At 39.7% G+C, this 19183-nt stretch overlaps 3 protein-coding genes across 9 annotated transcripts in view; 1 reads left to right on the top strand and 2 right to left on the bottom strand.

The window, feature by feature from the left end:
- MRPS18C (mitochondrial ribosomal protein S18C) overlaps window positions 1–19183 on the bottom strand; it is an 856900-nt gene that overhangs the window by 507076 nt on the left and 330641 nt on the right. The gene's annotated exons all lie outside the window — the stretch shown is intronic.
- Window positions 1–19183, bottom strand: part of COPS4 (COP9 signalosome subunit 4) — a 160207-nt gene that overhangs the window by 80354 nt on the left and 60670 nt on the right. The window lies entirely within an intron of this gene.
- The window catches only part of LIN54 (lin-54 DREAM MuvB core complex component), an 88551-nt gene that overhangs the window by 18380 nt on the left and 50988 nt on the right, over window positions 1–19183 (top strand). For 2 of the 5 annotated variants that reach the window (XM_050790136.1, XM_050790137.1), the window contains exons 2-3: window positions 6453–6505; window positions 12373–12496. In XM_050790136.1, the coding sequence (XP_050646093.1) occupies window positions 6485–6505; window positions 12373–12496 (145 nt within the window). In that variant the 5' untranslated portion in view covers window positions 6453–6484. Of the gene's footprint in view, window positions 1–6452; window positions 7169–12372; window positions 12497–19183 lie in introns of all 5 variants that reach the window. The other 3 variants (XM_050790134.1, XM_050790132.1, XM_050790135.1) reach the window with 2 other exon arrangements.

Raw genomic sequence — 19183 nt, 5'->3', positions numbered from 1 at the left:
GCCATTTATAACAGCATCAAAAAACCATGAAATACTTAAGGATAAATTTAACAAAATACGTATAAGACCTATATACTTAAAGTGCACAACATTGCTAACATAAATAAGATATAGTTATTTGGGAGACAATTCTCCATGGGTTTTTTTTTTTTTTTCCCCCTTAAGAGACAGGCTCTCACTGTGTTGCCCAGGCTGCAGTACAGTGGTGCACTGCAGCCTTGAACTTCTGGCATCAAGCAATCCTCCCATTTCATTCTCCTGAATAGCTGGGACTACAGGTGCACGCCATTGCACCTGGCTTTTCCATGGGTCCTTGCATTTCTATACCTCTTACCAGTGAGGCAGTGACAGCCCTTTTGTTTTAAATGATCTTTTCAATGATATCTGTATAGCAAACAGCCTAGGATGATACAGCATCTCCCTCTGTAGCAAAGGGCAGATTTGCTTATTGTCCAGTATAATAAAGATAATATCTGCCTCTGGGCAAAGAGCAGGTTTGCTTTGGGTTCCCTGGCTGAGCGCGGTGGCGCACGTCTGTAATCCCAGCACTTTGGGAGGCCGAGGCGGGCGGATCACGAGGTCAGGAGATCGAGACCATCCTGGCTAACACAGTGAAACCCTGCCTCTACTAAAAATACAAAAAATTAGCCGGGCGTGGTGGCGGGCGCCGGTAGTCCCAGCTACTCAGGAGGCTGAGGCAGGAGAATGGCATGAACCTGGGAGGCGGAGCTTGCAGTGAGCGGAGATCGCGCCACTGCATTCCAGCATGGGCAACTGAGAGAGACTCTGTCTCAAAACAACAACAACAAAAAAAGATTTGGGTTCCCTAAGCTCAGGGTTCCTCAGCTATGATGCAAACCTACTGCATGTGCGGCATCTACCTGGACCCCCCTGTGTCTTCCCTGCGGGACTTGGGGGATATGGGGGAACTGATACACACATGATGCTCATGTTTCTTGCTGTACTGTGGGTCAACAGTCCTTTTGTCTCTGACACAGGACTACTGTGTCTTCTGCCGGTGTCCATGGAAGAGTACTAGGCTACTTTATTAGCTTTCAAAGAGAGTAGGAAGTCTCAGACCTCTCACAGTTCTTGATAGTTTTGGCCATGAGGATGGGGTACTGACAGGCATGGCATTCTGAAAGAGGAAGGATGAGAGCCTCTTGAGCTAGGTTAGGAGATATAAAAATTCTCTCTGGCATCTGTTAGTGAATGGTCTTACCCAGGTGGTGGGCAAGGGCAGTGGGGATAGGGAGAGTGAAAGTCCTCCACTGTTCTACCTGTTAATGAATAATTTAGAGGCTTAGTTGAGAGGCAGGATTGAAACATACCACCTGAATGGTGCTTTGGTTGTTGTACACTCAACTTCATGGCCCCTGCTCTGCTGAAAGGCAGTGTGGCTATAGCTGCTGAGTTAAGGAGCCCTCAAAGCAGAACATATGGTGTCCACAATAGGGATATAGAGCTTTTAGGTGGATTCAAAACCTTAGAAGTTTGGTTGAGCTGCAAGGGTTAATGCTTGAAAATGAAAGTAAATGCAAGCTTTGCTTATTGCTGTGGAGCCACAGTCTTGCTCTGTGGCCTGACCTCTCCCTCCTCCTACTCTTTAATTTCAGGTGCTTTAAAGAGAAAGATTAAAAGGGGTTGGGCTGATGTCTGTGTGTCCTTAGGGGGACCAAAGACCATACCCATATGTCTAAATATGCTGGAAGAACTTCAGGGAGAGGAAGGAGTCAAACTTTTATGGTTCTGTTGGATATAGGAACTAAATCATCATTCGGTGGGGATGGAGTATCCAGATTCAACTCTTGGGATTTGGGGAAGAAAGCTAGTGTGACATTGTGAGTGGAGCCCTTTGTTGTGTGTTGTTGTGATTATCATTGCCGATGTATATTTGATGTTGATATTTTTACATGCTTGTGCCGTGAATGCCCATAAGTGCCAGAAGGAATTCTTTGATCAGGAAGAGTCACATAAAGAAGTGCTAGTAGTTTGGGGTCCCAAAACCCTAGTGAGTCCTTTAAGATGTTATAAGTGACGGGTAACTTTGCAGTACATGTAACGAATTCATCCAATTAAGTAAGACTGTAAACCCGTTTTTTTTTTTTCCCTTGAGACAGAGTCTCGCTCTGTCTCCCAGGCTGGAGTGCAGTGATGCGATCTCGGCTCACTGCAAGCTCCGCTTCCCGGGTTCACACCATTCTCCTGCCTCAGCCTCCAGAGTAGCCAGGACTATGGGCGCCCGCCACCACGCCCGGCTAATTTTTTGTATTTTTAGTTGAGACAGGGTTTCACCATGTTAGCCAGGATGATCTCGATCTCCTGACCTCATAGTCCGCCCGCTTCGGCCTCCCAAAGTGCTGGGATTACAGGCATGAGCCACCACACCCGGCCAAACCAGGTATTTTTAAAAGAAAAAAAAAATGACAGAGACTTTAACAGGAACTTGTCAAAGGAAGATATACAGATAGTCAATATGCACATGAACAGAGGCTAGAGTCATTAATCATCTGGGAATTGCAAATTAAAAACACAATGAGATATCACTTCACATACACTAGAATGGCTGGAGTTAAAAAGACCAACAGAAGACTGACAATACCAATTGTTGGTGAGGCTGTGGAGCAGCTGGAACTCTCATACATTGCTGGTGGGTGTATAAAACGCTACAGTTAAGTTGGGAAATAGTTTAGCAGTTTCATGCAAAATTAAAAATAAACTTACCATGTGATTCACCTAGAAGGAATTGCAAGATCTCCTTTTAGATATTTACTCAAAAGAAATGAAAAATATATTTTCAGAAAAAACTTGAACCTAAATATTTATAGCAGTTTATAGTAGAATTATTCATCATAGTTCCAAACTGGAAACAGTCCAAATGTCCATTAACAGATGAATGCATATACAAATTGTCATTGATTTATACAATGGAATATTACTCAGCAGTAAAAAGGAGTGGAACTACTAATAAGTAAAACAATGCAGATAAATCTCAAACGCATGCTGAGAGAAAAAACTCATACTATATGATTGCTTTATGTCGTAAGTACATATATTATTCAATTTATATGAATTTCTGGGATGAGCAAAAACACAAAACTAATCTTTATTGATAGAACAGACCCACTTTTCAAAAGAAGACAAATGTGGCCAAAAAACATGAAAAAAAGCTCGACATCGTTTCATTGATCATCAGAGAAATGCAAATCAAAACCACAATGAGATACCATCTCATGCCAGTCAGAATGGCAATTATTAAAAAGTCAGGAAACAATAGATGCTGGCGAGGCTGTGGAGAAATAGGAACACTTTTAACTGTTTGTGAGAATGTAAATTAGTTCAACCATTGTGGAAGACAGTGTGGTGATTCCTCAAGGATCTAGAACCAGAAATACCATTTGACCCAGCAGTCCCATTACTGGGTATGTACCCAAAGGAATATAAATCATTCTGCTCTAAAGACATGTTCACACGTATGTTTATTGCAGCACTATTCACAATAGCAAAGACTTGGAACCAACCCAGATGTCCATCAGTGATAGACTGGATAAATAAAATGTGGCACATATACACCATGGAATACTATGCAGCCATAAAAAGGAATGCAATCATGTCCTTTGCAGGGACATGGATGAAGCTGGAAGCCATTATCCTCAGCAAACTCACACAGAAACAGAAAACCAAACACCGCATGTTCTCACTCCTAAGTGGAAGTTGAACAATGAGAACACATGGACACAGGGAGGGGAACAACACACACTGTGGTCTGTTGGGGGGTGGAGGTCGAGGGGAGGGAACTTAGAGGATGGGTCAACAGGTGTAGCAAACCACCATGGCACACATACACCTGTGTAACAAACCTACATGTTCTGCACATGTATGTCGGTTTTTTGTTTGTTTGTCTTTTTGGAAAAGTAGACTTATTTTTTCCCTGTTTTAAAACACCAATGGTAAAATTTAAGGGAATATAATTTTGGGATTAAGATTATTAACTGTGGCATCTTTTAAAAAAAATTTTTTTGAGACAGAGTCTCACTCTGTTGCCCAGGCTGGAGTGCAGTGGCACAATCTCGGCTCACTGCACCCTCTGCCTCCCGGCTTCAAGCGATTATTGTGCTTCAGCCGCCTGAGTAGCTGGAATTACAAGCGCCTGCCACCGCCACGGCTAATTTTTGTATTTTTAGTAGAGATGGAGTTTTGCCATGTTGGCCAGACTGGTCTCGAACACCTGACCTCAGGTGATCTGCCCACCTCGGCCTCCCAAAGTGCTGGGATTACAGGCAAAAGCCACTGTGCCCAGCCAAGATTATTAACTGTGGCATCTTAACAACCTGAGCTGGAGTCCTGGCTCTGCCATTCACTAGCTATGTGACCTTAGGCAAATTAACCTTTCTAAATGACCTCATCTATAAAACAGAGATAATGATGATTCCCATCTCTGAGTTGTTGTGAGGATAAATTAAATTATGTCATCACTGTTGTATAGTAAGCACTCAATAATGATGGTTTATTTTGGCAGTAGTAGTATTTGCCAGTGCTAATAGTCATAATTTGCTACTTTTGTGTTAATTTTATATGTGTGGTGTATCTTTTTTTTTTTTTTTTGAGATGGAGTCTTGCTCTGTCGCCAGGCTGGAGTGCAGTGGCACGATCTCGGCTCACTGTAACCTCAGCCTCCTGGGTTCAAGCGATTCTCCTGCCTCAGCCTCCTGAGTAGCTGGTACTGTAGGTGTACGCCACCATGCCCAGCTAATTTTTGTATTTTTAGTTGAGACGGGGTTTCACCATGTTGGCCAGGATGGTCTCTATCTCTTGACCTCGTGATCCACCCACGTTGGCCTCCCAAAGTGCTGGGATTACAGGCGTGAGCCACTACGCCCAGCTGGGTGGTGTATTTTTATATTTAAAAAAAGGGGGCTGAGCATGGTGGCTCACGCCTATAATCCCAGCACTTTGGGAGGCCAATGTGGGCAGATCACCTGAGGTCGGGAGTTTGAGACCAGCCTTACCAACATGGAGAAACTCGGTCTCTACTAAAAATACAAAAAATTAGCTGGGCGTGGTGGCGCATGCCTGTAATCCTAGCTACTTGGGAGGGTGAGGCAGGAGAATCGCTTGAACCTGGGAGGTGGAGGTTGCAGTGAGCCAAGATTGCACCATTGCACTCCGGTCTGGGTAACAAGAGCAAGACTCCATCTCAAAAAAAAAAAAAAGGAAGAGAAGAAAGTTGCTGATTAGGTTCCTATGGATCTGATGTTCTCTGGGCAAATAACTCACTGCAATTTATTCTGTCATAAACATGATTTACTGTCTTTTATACATGAAGATAATAGAATTGATTCCTTTATTGGAAGTTCTGCAGACCTTTGGCTAAAAGTACCACAGCTCGAAGTTTTTCATAATCTGCTTTATGACTATTACTTTTTTTTCTTCATGGGGACTGGCTGTGTGTCTCTTAAATGGTTCTTTTAGACACTTTAAATGGCTGAGGATGGCCAGGCATGGTGGCTCATGCCTGTAATCCCGGCACTTTGGGAAGCTGAGGCAGGTGGATCACCCGAGGTCAGGAGTTCAAGACCAGTCTGGCCAACATGACAAAACCCTGTTTCTACTAAAAATACAAAAATTAGCCTGGCATGGTGGCAGGCACCTGTAATTCCAGCTACTCAGGAGGCTGAGGCAGGAGAATCGTTTGAACCCAGGAGGCGGAGGTTGCAGTGAGCTGAGATTGTGCCACTCTACTTCAGCCTTGCCAACAGAGTGAGACTCCGTCTTAATAAATAAATAAATAAATAAATGGCTGAGGAGGGTTTGAGAATCTTCTTTCCAAATAAAAATTTCCTTGGTATGAAGCTAGTTGATCAAAGTTGGACCACAAATGCTATTTGATCTGCAATTGCTGAGATGGATTACTCTAGAAACTCCTTTAACATTAATTTTGGTATTTAATGGATTTTTAAAATGGGATAGTACACTCATATTAGGACCTAGCTCATTGGAGATTTGAATATATTTTACAAAATGTTAATATTTAAATCTTTATTTCCTTGTGTGAATCAGCAGTTTTCAAGTCTGTCAATGAGAGGAAAAAAAACTGGGAAGAAATAAGATCAGATACGTCAAAGATTACAAGTTTTATTAGAGGGCATTAGAAAGGAGTTTCATGTGATTATGTGACTTAGTGTTGCCTGAGTGCGAGATACTTGTGGATTGAGACAAGGAGAGTAAGAATGTTTGCTCCTAGTTTTGTGTTCTATATGACTTAGATTACAGATTCTTGCAGGTTGAAGATCTGTTAACATGATTTAGCCCAGATAAGCATCAGGAATGTTCTTCATTCAATTATATGTCAATTTAAAAATTGTCATTTTGCCAGTTGCATTTTTCTTGGATTTTTTTTCTTACATCTTTTGAAACCTAGTAACTTGTTCATTTTTCAACTTTTATTACAGTGCCTGATCAACTTTCTAGCGGGAGAACGATCATGGAGGTGGTGCCAGCCGAGGTGAATAGTTTGCTTCCAGAGGAAATAATGGACACTGGTATAACTTTAGTGGATGATGATAGTATTGAGGCTGTTATTGTTTCATCCCCAATTCCCATGGAGACAGAACTGGAAGAAATTGTCAACATAAATTCTACTGGTGACTCTACAGCCACGCCCATTTCCACGGAACCAATCACAGTGTACAGTAACCACACTAACCAAGTTGCAGTGAATACCACAATTACTAAAGCAGATTCTAATACCACAGTGAAACCAGCTTTTCCAAGTGGCCTTCAAAAACTTGGTGCTCAGACTCCTGTGACTATATCAGCCAATCAGATTATTTTAAACAAAGTATCACAGACATCTGATCTTAAACTTGGCAATCAGACCCTTAAACCAGATGGACAGAAGTTAATTTTAACAACTTTGGGCAAGTCTGGTTCACCAATTGTTTTAGCACTACCCCATAGCCAACTACCCCAGGCTCAGAAAGTTACAACTCAGGCCCAGTCAGGAGATGCTAAGTTACCACCGCAGCAAATTAAAGTAGTTACCATTGGAGGGAGGCCAGAGGTGAAACCTGTCATTGGTGTCTCAGCATTGACCCCAGGAAGTCAACTGATTAATACTACAACTCAGCCCTCTGTGTTACAGACCCAACAGTTAAAAACAGTACAGGTAAAAGAAAAAAGGGGGCTTACTAATTAAAATGCATGTTAAAAAAATTTAACTGGTTCATAGTTGTGTTTGTAGGGTTACTAAATACATAGTTGTTACTGAATTCTTTTGAATGTTGTTTTACGTAATTGTGTGTGTGTTTTTTAAGTTTGATATGTCTAATGCTTATGAAAATTTTTACCAGATAACTTAGAAAGCAAACAGTTTTGGTTAAATTCCAAATTAGTATTTTATAGCCTTTTACTAATCTTAAAATGCATTTTATTCTTAGTGGTAGTTTGATTACAAGGATGTTTTGCTGGTATAAAGATGCCAGACTTGCTGCTGGGCTATCAAAAAATCATTTAGACAACATTGTTTTTTGTTTGTTTTTTTTTTTCCAGTTAACAGATGGCCAAAGGCTAGGTTCACAGAACTTTGTTGCTCTGAGAAACCCTCAGAGCCAGTAATAGTGCATGTTAGCCAACGTGTGCCTTTTATTTGGAGTTTACTATTCATTGCCATTATTTATGTTTGTACTATGGAAAAGACAGTGACATGTGATGGAAGATAACATATAGGCTTTAGAGTTGTACCAGCTGGGTTTGAGTTGCCTCTACGTTATCCTACCAGTTATGGAAAACTTTTGTAGGTTACTTATCTTCTCTGAGTTTTTGACTTTTTCTTAAGAATACTTTTTGATCATGATGAAATGTGTAGTATAATTCTCAAAATATTGAGGATGTTTCATAATGGTACCTATTATTAGTATGAACAGGACCCTAAGAAAGAAGGTTACTGGAATATCTATTAAGTGATTTCCAGTTTATCAAGCCCAGATAGGCTTTCTTAGGCTACCACTACTCTTAGAAATGCGGTGATCGGCTGGGCATGATGGCTCAAGCCTGTAATCCCAGCACTTTGGCAGGCTGAGGTGGGCGGATTCCCTGAGGTCAGGAGTTTGAGACTAGCCTGCCCAACATGGTGAAACCCCATCTCTACTGAAACCCCATCTCTACTAAAAATACAAAAAATTAGCCGGGTCTGGTGGCGAGTGCTTATAATCCCAGCTACTCGGGAGGCTGAGACAGGAGAATTGGTTGAACTCGGGAGGCAGAGGTTGCAGTGAGCCGAGATCGCGCCATTGCACTCCAGCCTGGGCGACAAGAGTGAAACTCCACCTCAAAAAAAAAAAAAAAAAAGAAAAGAAAAAGAAAAAAGAAATGCAATGATCTAGTTATGACCAGGAAACAAAAATGTATCCTCTGTTTGAAAGAGCTATCTTTGAGAAAAAAGGAGAATGCATAGAAATAAAGGAAATGTATAAGAAGGAAGTAGGAAGGTTTTGGGAAACTACACTCAGCTGATACTAGAAGTAATGTTTTGGTTACTGTGTTGACAGTAGAATTAGAAACCACTTTTCATGGGCTTTGCATTTAAGAACTTTGTAGAATTTCTTAAATCTTATAACTTGCCTGTGTCCCCTTTGCTACTATTAAATGTTTAGTGCTCTTTCTTGTTCATTATTCTCACTTATCTATGACTTCCTTTTACTTCTTATTTTTGCTAAGAATCTCTTGGATGAGATATCCTATCAAGCATCTTGTCCTCAGTTTTGAAGCTGGTGTTGATTAGTTTACCAAAGTTTATTTGGCTTTGGCAATATGGATTATAATTATGTTCAAAAGAAACTGATACCAGGTGTGGTGGCTCACACCTGTAAGCCCAACACTTTGGGAGGCCAAGGTGGGCAGATTCTGTGAGGCCAGGAGTTTGAGACCAGTCTGGGCAACATAGTGAAACCCTGTTTCTACCAAAAATACAAAAAATTAGCCCGGCATGGTGGTGCACACCTGTGTTCCCAGGTACTCAGGAGGCTGAGGTGAGAGGATCGCTTGAGCCAGGGAGGTCTAGGCTGCTGTGAGCTGTGGTCGCACCACTGCACCTCAGCCTGGGCTACGGGAAGACCCTGTCTCAAAAATAAAAAAAAAAAAAAAGGAAAAGAACATAAATTAGAATGGCATTTTTTTTTTAAATTTTTGAGAGCAAGGCATATGTGCCATTTCACTGACCGGTGTTGCTTGTCTCTATTATTTCTCTACTTTAATTCCCTAAGTAATGATGATAAAAGCGAAGACTGGGGTCTAATTCTTATAACTTGTTTTATTGTAACTTTTCTCTTCTGTTTTGTTTTTGAGAAAGGTCTTGCTGTCACCCAGTCTGGAGTGCAGCGTGTAATCTTGACTCACTGCATCCTTGACCTCCCAGGCTCAAATGATCCTCCCACCTCAGCCTCCCAAGTAGCTGGGAGTACAGATGCAAGCCACCATACCTGGCCAATTTTTGTATTTTTTTTTTGTAGCGATGGGGCTTCGCCATGTTGCCCACGCTGGTCTCAAACTCCTGGATGCAAGCAATCCACCTGCCTTGGCCTCTCAAAAGTGCTGGGATTACAAGCATCAGCCACTGCACCCAGGCTACTGTTAGTTTTCTAAAGCCTGACTCTATTTAATAAAAAAGAATTCTATTTTAAAAAACACAGTAAAAACAAAAGAATTACATTTAGAATATTTTTTTACTTGTACGGTCCGTTATTTTTAGGCGTCTTAAGTCTTTCCAACTCAGAAGTAACCTACAAAGCTCTGAAGCACAAAAGACAAATTAAAAACTATGCATCTATATTTTTCCTTTTTCAACACCAGAATATTTGGTTTAGTATTACAAAGATTATATCATTTTCTGTTTTTTTTCCCCCTAGGTAGTTGTCAGTGTTCTCTTAAGTTTAATCAGAGTATTAAGACTGTTAGGGTATAGTTAGCAGGCAAGGGTGGAAGATGGAGGCCATCTTGAAAAATGAAGAAAAGACGTGACCTTTGAAGCCAGGGGCAGTAACAGAGGTATAATTATATGTAATAACAGATATATAAACACTTTCCCATGTTTCCTGTGCATAGTTTATAAGAGTAGTAAATAACTAGCAGTCTGGGACAACAGAACTCCTTACTAGCTTCTGAATCTATCCAACACAGTGCCAAAAATTACTTATATGTATTACTTGATGACATATTTTACTACCTTATTTGTAAGATTTTTTTTCATTTTTGTCTTAAGCTGCTGATTTTATAAACTTGTTAAAGTGATCTTTGATGCTTTGTTTTACTTAATAATTTTGTTCCAGGATACTTTAGAATTCATAGTGCAAAAAATTCATAGTTCTTTAATGGAACCAAAAGTTATTATTTTCAGCACCACTAAAGAAACATAACCACAAGGGCAAGATGAGATTGTTTATTTGAATAATTAATGTGCTTTTGGTTGTACTGTTTATATTTTTTTCCTCACTGATAAGTATTCATATATTCATGATTGTGAAAAATCAGTTTAAAATGGGGAAATACTTTAAGCCCATAATTGTTATAGCTAAGGTTATTTATTGTTAATATGGCTTTCTAAGAATAGCAATACTTCTACCTCTAGAGATCCTTAATATTATAGATACAATAGATACAATTTTGACTGACTTTAGGGTTTTAGGTCTGTAAACATACTTGGGAAATTTGTGTTTCTCTAAATTTCATTAGTTTTCTAGAGTATAATTATGGATTTATTTGAGTATGTTATAGTTTTGCAAGTTGGCTGTTTTTAAATACAATAATGGGTATCTTTTTTAAGTAATTTGTATCGTATGTACAGTTGGTTTTGTCAGTAATGTGTTCTGAGTATAAAAAAGTAATATATTGTGAGTATGTTGTGTTATTTAGTTTAATTTATAATTTGAGCACAAAGAGCTAATATTTGTCTAGTTCTGTGATCTATTATAGCTTCCGTTGTATTTCAGTTATTCACGTTGGTCATATATTTTCATTTGAGTCACTATTTCCTATAATAAATAGTACTTTTATGGTCTCAATTTTCATTGCCAAAAGATATAATTAATATTTAATGTTCTTCACACTCTAAAATTCTTTGATTTTTATCCTAGGTAAATTTCTTCTTTTAACTTTCAGAAGAAGCTGTGTCTTTGTATATGGTGATAATTGCAATATAAAAATTTGATAATTCTACACTCCTTGACTTGCGGAGAATTATAATTCAGGTCAACAGTGTGCCAATATATAACTTCAAGTTGGAGATGAATTAAATATAGATTCCCTCTTCAAGGAATTTAAAATATAGTAAACAGTTGCTGTAGCCCAGGAGTTTCAGGCTGCAGTGAACTATGATTGCACCACTGCACTCCAGCCTGGGTGACAAGATGAGACCCCATTTTTTTTTTGTTTTTTTTTTTTGAGACAGAGTCTCACTCTGTCACCCAGGCTGGAGTGCAGTGGTGCAATCTCGACTCCCTGCAACCTCTGCTCCTGGGTTCAAGCAATTCTCCTGCCTCAGCCTCCCGAGTAACTAAGATTATAGGCGTGCGCCACCACACCCTGCTAATTTTTGTATTTTTGTAGAGACAGGGTTTCACCATTTTGGCCCGGCTGGGCTTGAACTCCTGACCTCAAGTGATCCTCCTGCCTCAGCCTCCCAAAGGGCTGGAATTACAGGCGTGAGCCACTGCACCTGGCCCGGGACCCCATCTTTAAAAGAAGAAAAGTATAGTACCTAATAGTTTAGTAAATAATATTTCACAGCTGTTGCCCTTAAAATAGTTTTTGTTCTACCAAATTTTTCTGTTTTGTACCCTAGGGCTTTACCTTACTCAGTTCTCCCTTAATCTACTCCTCATATTTAGATCTAAAGTTGAAAATCTAGTCATAAGCCTACCTTTAATGTGTATGTATTTATATTTTGCATCCAAAGGCCAATGTAATTGCATATATAGGTGGCTTCGTCATTCGTACTATACTTTCTTTACTTACTCTTTTTATTATTGAGTAATTTGTTATTTTGAACAAGAATATTACTGTGCCATAGTTTTATTTTTTCATTAAGCATTATTAATTTTGTTTTCATCATATGCATATATCCAAGACATGAAAATAAGGAATTGTATTAAAATGCAAAGGTATTATTATATATGGGATTAAGGATATGATCATATTTATCTTTTGATGAATGTCTGCATTTTAAATGTTCTTAACATTAATATTAATACATAGATATAGTCTGTTAAGTGTGAGTTGGTTTTACATGTACTACTTTGTATGAATCTTTGGTATAATTTTGATTTAATAGGCATTTTATAGAAACAGATGGTCTTCATAGTTATTTATATGTTTCAGATTGCTAAGAAGCCTCGAACGCCAACCTCTGGTCCAGTAATCACGAAGCTGATCTTTGCAAAACCAATTAATAGTAAAGCAGTTACAGGACAGACAACTCAAGTTTCACCACCAGTCATTGCAGGTTATATTTCTTTATAGTTTATTAAGCTAAATATTTATCTTCCTTTTAGATTTAAAAAGGCTGTTCTGCCAACTTAAAATGTTTTAGTGTAACGAACATAGCTTATTATTATAAACCAGACTAGTTAATAAGAAATGTTTGCTTCAAGCAAAATGCCTTATCTGAAAATCAGTTCATTACTTTAGTCTCTTTAGTTTTTGGTAGAAATTTACCATGATACTAGCAAAGTCTCAAACTCCAATAATACTAGCTAATATTTATATAGTGTTCACTGTGTGCCAGGCGCCATTCTTAGCCCTTTACATGTGGTGACTATATCATTCCCCAGCAATCCTATGAGGTAGGTACTAATAACATCCCCATTTTGCCAGTGTGGAAGTGGAAGCACTCAGCTAGTAAATGGCTGAGCTGGAATTTGAACCCAGGCAATTTGACTCTGGAGCACATATGCTAAGTTTAATAAATTTAAATTAATATACACAAGAGTATAGTATTTCATGGTTTCTGTTTGAATTTTTGGTTTCACTATTTTAGTATACTCTATATGGAGTTATCTGTAAACAGAAAATTGTCACAATGATAGTAATTACTTAAGTGATAACAGAATTTTAGCTGAATTACTTTTATTAGAACACTCCTTAGTGTAGCCCAGTTCTCTTTTATTTTATACTTTAATATGTGTCATCACCAGTCACTATATCACCTCAGAAATCTTGACTTCAAGTGTTCGTTCTCTTTATTCTTTTAGTTTACTTGCCTTTCTACTCCCAATCCAGCAATTGACTTTGAAATTTCTGGTCCATTTATTTTTCTCCTTTCTCAATAATCATTCCTTTCCTGTCCTCAAATTCTTCCTTCCTCAAGATGAAGTCCATGACCCATCCTATTGCTCTCTTGTAGACACCATTGATTCTCTTTTTCCGGTCTCTTTCTCTGATGGCTTGGCTAAGTCCAACCCTCCCTTTCCTTGTTTGGCTAGCAGCTCAAGGTTTTTAGAGAAGAATCACACAGCCATATTGATCTTTAATCCAGAGCCATACTAAATGACTCTTTAACTAGTTATAGGATCATTTCTAATTTCTACTGTGCTAAAGGCTTATATGAAAGCACTTCTGGACGGTAAACTTTTGACTAGAGACTTTCATATCCTAATTACCCATCCCTAGACTGTGTATTCTTGATGAGGGTACTCAAATATTAACTGATCATTCCTAGCATGTATATTAAAACCATCTGTCTTTTACAACATAGCGGTAGGCAACTCGGAAGTCAATGGCAGTGACTTGTCATTTTCCTGAGGCTTTGATTTGTACGTGGGCTTGATTTGTATTTGTATGTAGAGAGGCTTCTCATTTTAGCTAATGAGAAGAGATGGAAAAATTGTAATGTGAAAGCAGTGTTAGGTGAGTGACTATTCTCTTTCTCTTGGTGCTCAGTAGAGATTTGTGACAGTATAGGAAGCTGATGTCTTGAGACATGTCGTGGGAGGCAGATGTGGCCCCAAAGAAAAGACTGGAAAGGGTTTGGGTTTGGAGCTGGTTTAGGAAGTGGGCTGCAATTGGCTATAAGTAAGCAAGGGTTGGAAGTATTGATTAAAAAGAAAACACCAGTCCCCTTGGAGATTTTGTATAGGTAGAGGGGCTTAACCAGGAGTGTTTTAATGGGATATTCTTTACTGTTTTGAGTCTCTGAAGAGACTCTGAGAGAGTCCCTGAAAAGTTTTAGTTAATGGGAAGGAGGAGGTATGGGTTGTATGGTACACAATTGTAGTGTTTGAGGAAGTGTCTGAATGAATTTTTGGTTAATGTCAAGAGTTCACCCTATCATAGACATTTGTATATGTCATTGCTTGGTCTTTGGGTTGTTTATGTGTTGCAGACTGATTGTAACTTTATTTTTTAATTGCACACGGACTTAATAGCCCTACCAGAATACATAGAGATATACTTCTGTAAAATTTTACTAGCATTGTTGGCATTAAGTTCAGTTTGGATAGATAATTTCTACTTTTAACTGGTTCTTTATAACCTTTAAAAATTCATATATGCTAAATTTTAAACCATCCAAGTGCCTTTCTGTTGAATTGTATCACAAGGAGATTCCATCATCTTTATGTTTACATTGCAGCTAAGACTGCAGTCTTTTTCCATGCAGCTAGTCTTTATATTGCAGCTAATGCTTTTTTTTTTGAGACAGTCTCGCCCTGTTGCCTAGGCTGGAGTACAATGGCACGATCTTGGCTCACTGCAACCTCCGCCTCCCGGGTTCAAGCGATTCTCCTGCCTCAGCCTCCCGAGTAACTGGGATTACAGGCGCCCGCCACCACAACCAGATAATTTTTGTATTTTTAGTAGAGACGGGGTTTCACCATGTTGGCCAGGCTGGTCTCGAACTCCTAACCTTGTGATCCACCCGTCTTGGCCTCCCAAAGTGCTGGGACTACAGGCATGCGCCACTGCGCCCTGCCAGCTAATGCTCTTTCAAAGTACCTTGAGATTTTTTTTTTTTAATGGTTTTTGGGCTTCTCATTAAAGATGACTATCTTTTTCTGTGTTTCAGTCAAGATGATTTTTTATTTGTGTATAAGTGAGTTTTCTAAAATGCATATCTGAACTTGTCACACCCTTGCTTAAAATTTTCTTGGCCTTGTTCATTTCTTCAGCTGGACCCATCAGGATTAAGTTCAAATGCCAGTGCTTTCTTAGCATTAAAGGCATTTATGATCTAATGCATGCCTTTTTATTTTCACCTCCAAAATAGTAGCTCCAAACCTACTGATTTAACTTATTGTAAGAAATCACCAAATAGATTGAAACTAAATTGTAGGACTAAGGGTCTTGGCAAAGTTCCTTTTACATGGAATGCCTTTCTTTGCTGTTCCTCGCGGCTGACTCATCCATTTTATCTCTTAGATTACCCATGTCGGAAGTTTTTGACTTCTAGGTTTAGTCAGGTATTCTTTCTCTGATCATTTCCTATTTATTTCCATAAAAATTGGTTATACTTACCAAGTACTTATCTTAAACTTCTGATAAATTTCACACTGGCTTTCAGTTATCCATTAGTCATACTATATTATAAATGTTGGTTTTCTTGTCTGTCTCCCCATAACCCTTATAATTTTTCATGATGGTAGTTTTTTTGTTTGTTTTTGTTTTTTTGTTCATCATCTAGCTCTCTCTCTCTTTTTTTTTTTGAACGGAGTTTTCGCTCTTGTTGCCCAAGCTAGAGTGCAATGGCGCGATCTTGGCTCACTGCAACCTCCGCCTCCCGGGTTCAAGTGATTCTCCTGTCTCAGCCTCCTGAGTAGCTGGGATTACAGGTGCTTGGCACTATGCCTGGCTAATTTTTTGTATTTTTAGTGGAGACGAGGTTTCACCATGTTGGCCAGGCTGGTCTCGAACTCCTGACCTTAGGTAATCCTCCCGCCTCAGCCTCCCAAAGTGCTGGGATTACAGGCATGAGCCACTGTGCCTGGCCTCATCATCTAGTTCTTTTAAAAAACTTATTTTTAGGCCGGGCGCGGTGGCTCAAGCCTGTAATCCCAGCACTTTGGGAGGCCGAGACGGGCGGATCATGAGGTCAGGAGATCGAGACCATCCTGGGTAACACAGTGAAACCCCGTCTCTACTAAAAATACAAAAACTTAGCCGGGCGAGGTGGCAGGCGCCTATAGTCCCAGCTACTCGGGAGGCTGAGGCAGGAGAATGGCATGAACCCGGGAGGCGGAGCTTGCAGTGAGCTGAGATCCGGCCACTGCACTCCAGCCTGGGTGACAGAGCTAGACTCCGTCTCAAAAAAAAAAAACAAAAAACAAAAAAAAAACTTATTTTTAAAAAATTGTGGTAAGATATACATAACATAAAATTTACCATCTTAACTTTTTTTTTTTTTTTGAGATGGAGTTTCACTCTGTCACCCAGGCTGGAATGCAGTGACATGATCTTAACTCACTGCAGCCTCTACCTCCCAGGGTCAAGTGATTTTCCTGCCTCAGCTTCCTGAATTGCTGAGACTACAGGCATGCTCCACCACATCTGGCTAATTTTTGTATTTTTAGTAGAGAAGGGGTTTCACCATGTTGATCAGGCTGGTCTTGAACTTATGACCTCAAGTGATCCACCCGCCTCAGCCTTCCAAAGTGCTGGGATTACAGATGTGAGCCATTGCACCCAGCCTCATCTTAACTGTTTTAAGTGTATAGTTCATTGGCATTAGGCACATTCACATTGTTATACAACCATCACCACCATCCCATCTCTAAAACTTTTTCTTTTTGCAAAACTGAAATCTTCTACCCATTAAGCAAAAACTCCTTATTCTTTCTTCCCCAGTCCAGCATCTGGCAACTAGCATCCCACTTTTATCTCTCCATGGTTTTTTTTTCCGAGACAGTCTGTCACTCTGTCACTCAGGCTGGAGTGCAGTGGCATGATCTTGGCTCACTGCAACCTGTGCCTTCCCGGGTTCAAATGATCCTCCTGCCTCAGCCTCCCAAGTAGCTGGGATTTAAGATGGAGTCTCAGTCTGTTGCCCAGGTTGGAATGCAGTGGTACGATCTTGGCTCACTGCAACCTCTGTCTCCTGGGTTCAAGTGATTCTCTTGCTTCAGCCTCCCAAGTAGCTGGGATTACAGATGTGTGCCATCACGCCTGGCCAATTTTTGTATTTTTAGTAGAGATGGTGTTTCACCATGTTGGCCAGGCTGTTCTCAAACTCCTTACCTCAGGTGATCTGCCCACCTCAGCCTCCCAAAGTGCTGGGATTACAGGTGTGAGCCACCATGCCCATCCATTGCCCTTTTTTTTTTGATTGGCTTATTTCACTTAGCATAATGTCCTTAAGGTGCATTTGTGTTGTAGTATATATCAGAATTTTCTTTTTAAGGCAGAATCATGTTCCATTGTAGTTATGTATGTACTGTATTGATGGTTCTTTTATCTTGTTTCTCTCGCTCTTTCACTTTCTCCTCTGTCTCCACCTCCCCAGAACCTAGCACAATTTTTGACACTTTTTTTTTTTTTTTTTTTTGAGATGGAGTTTTGCTCTGTTGCCCAGGCTGAGTGCGATTTCGGCCCACTGCAAGCTCCGCCTCGAGGGTTCACGCCATTCTCTTGCCTCAGCCTCCTGAGTAGCTGGGACTACAGGCGCCTGCCACCACGCCCAGCTAATTTTTTGTATTTTTAATAGAGACAGGGTTTCACTGTGTTAACCAAGATGGTCTTGATCTCCTGTCCTCGTGATCCACCCGCTTTGGCCTCCTGAAGTGCTGGGATTACAGGCGTGAGCCACTGTGCCCGGCCCCTATTTTTGGCACTTTGATGTAGTTCTGTGAATGCGTATTGTTGCATGAATATGTATATCATGGAGGTACTATAGTGATACAGTAGGAGCTATTGGGAAACTTGGGTTTTTAGTCATGGGTCTTCTATTGATTTTCTCTGTGATCTTAGGTAAATACATTATTTTGTTCATCTTAGTTTAGTAAAATGTAGATACCAACCACCTGACAAGACTTGAGGTAGTTCCATGAGATAATAGAGGTTCCCATTATCGCAGCTCTCATGGTAGAAGGTTGCTTCATGGGAGCAAGCTTCATCACAATGTGAAATTAATCTCTTATAGAATTTGGCCTTACTCAAATATTCTAGCTTCCTGCCCCAGCCTATCCAGTCTGTGGCTTTAAGGAGTGTGTCTCTTTTGATTCTTGGAGAATACCTGACAACAGAAATTGATTTCAAGGTGAAATTATGTAACTTGCATGCTTGCTTGAATCTGTGGAACTAAGGATAAATAGGGATTTGGAGGTTAGATTAGATCATCAGAAATGCCATCAGGATAAAAGCCAAGTGGACCCTCAAAAAGAGTAACTTGAATTTCAAAGGATATCAAGGTTCTTGGGAACATTGATGAAATCTAGAAATATTTTGGTAGAAATGACCTGCTTTATGAGTATGTCGTTCCCATTTATCATTATCAACATAATTTATCCTTTTGCTGTCGTCCAGATTTTCAGAAGCAATCTCTCTCCCTGAAACTCAACAGCTGATGTTTTTCTTTATTCATCCTAAGAGTTAATATAGTTGCAATTATAAACGGAATTTTTAAAAAATATAGGCCACAAAAAGAAAGTAAAAGTTTTATTACTTTTAGTTTTGTAATTTATATTGAAGTTTTTGTTCCTGTTTTAAGTGAATTAATATTAAGTTGCCTTTTTCTGATATCAGTTATCCTCAGGAATTGAGGATTTTCTATATGAATTTTTTTTTTTTTTTTTTTTTTTTAAGAGGGATTCTTCCTCTTGTTGCCCAGGCTGGAGTGCAATGGCGCAATCTCAGCTCACCGCAATCTCTGCCTCCCAAGTAACTGGGATTACAGACACATGCCACCACGCCCGGCTAATTTTTGTAGTTTTAGTAGAGATGGGGTTTCACCATGTTGGCCAGGCTGGTCTCGAATTCCTGACCTCGTGATCCACCTGCCTCGGCCTCCCAAAGTGCTGGGATTACAGATGTGAGCCACTATCCCCGGCTCTTTATGAATATTATCTGAAAGATGCGTAATTCCTAACAAATATGAAATTATAGCAGTGGCTATAAATATTGAATATTTTATGAAACTGTGTCTTTACTGGTAATTTCTTTTCTTAACATAATGGTTGTTGGGGCTTCACACTTATCCCACAAG

Source organism: Macaca thibetana, chromosome 5, assembly GCF_024542745.1.
Source record: "Macaca thibetana thibetana isolate TM-01 chromosome 5, ASM2454274v1, whole genome shotgun sequence".
NCBI classification, from domain to species: Eukaryota; Metazoa; Chordata; class Mammalia; order Primates; family Cercopithecidae; genus Macaca; species Macaca thibetana.
The sequence above is the reverse complement of the archived record's forward strand: the minus strand, read 5'-3'. Positions and strand labels throughout refer to the sequence as shown.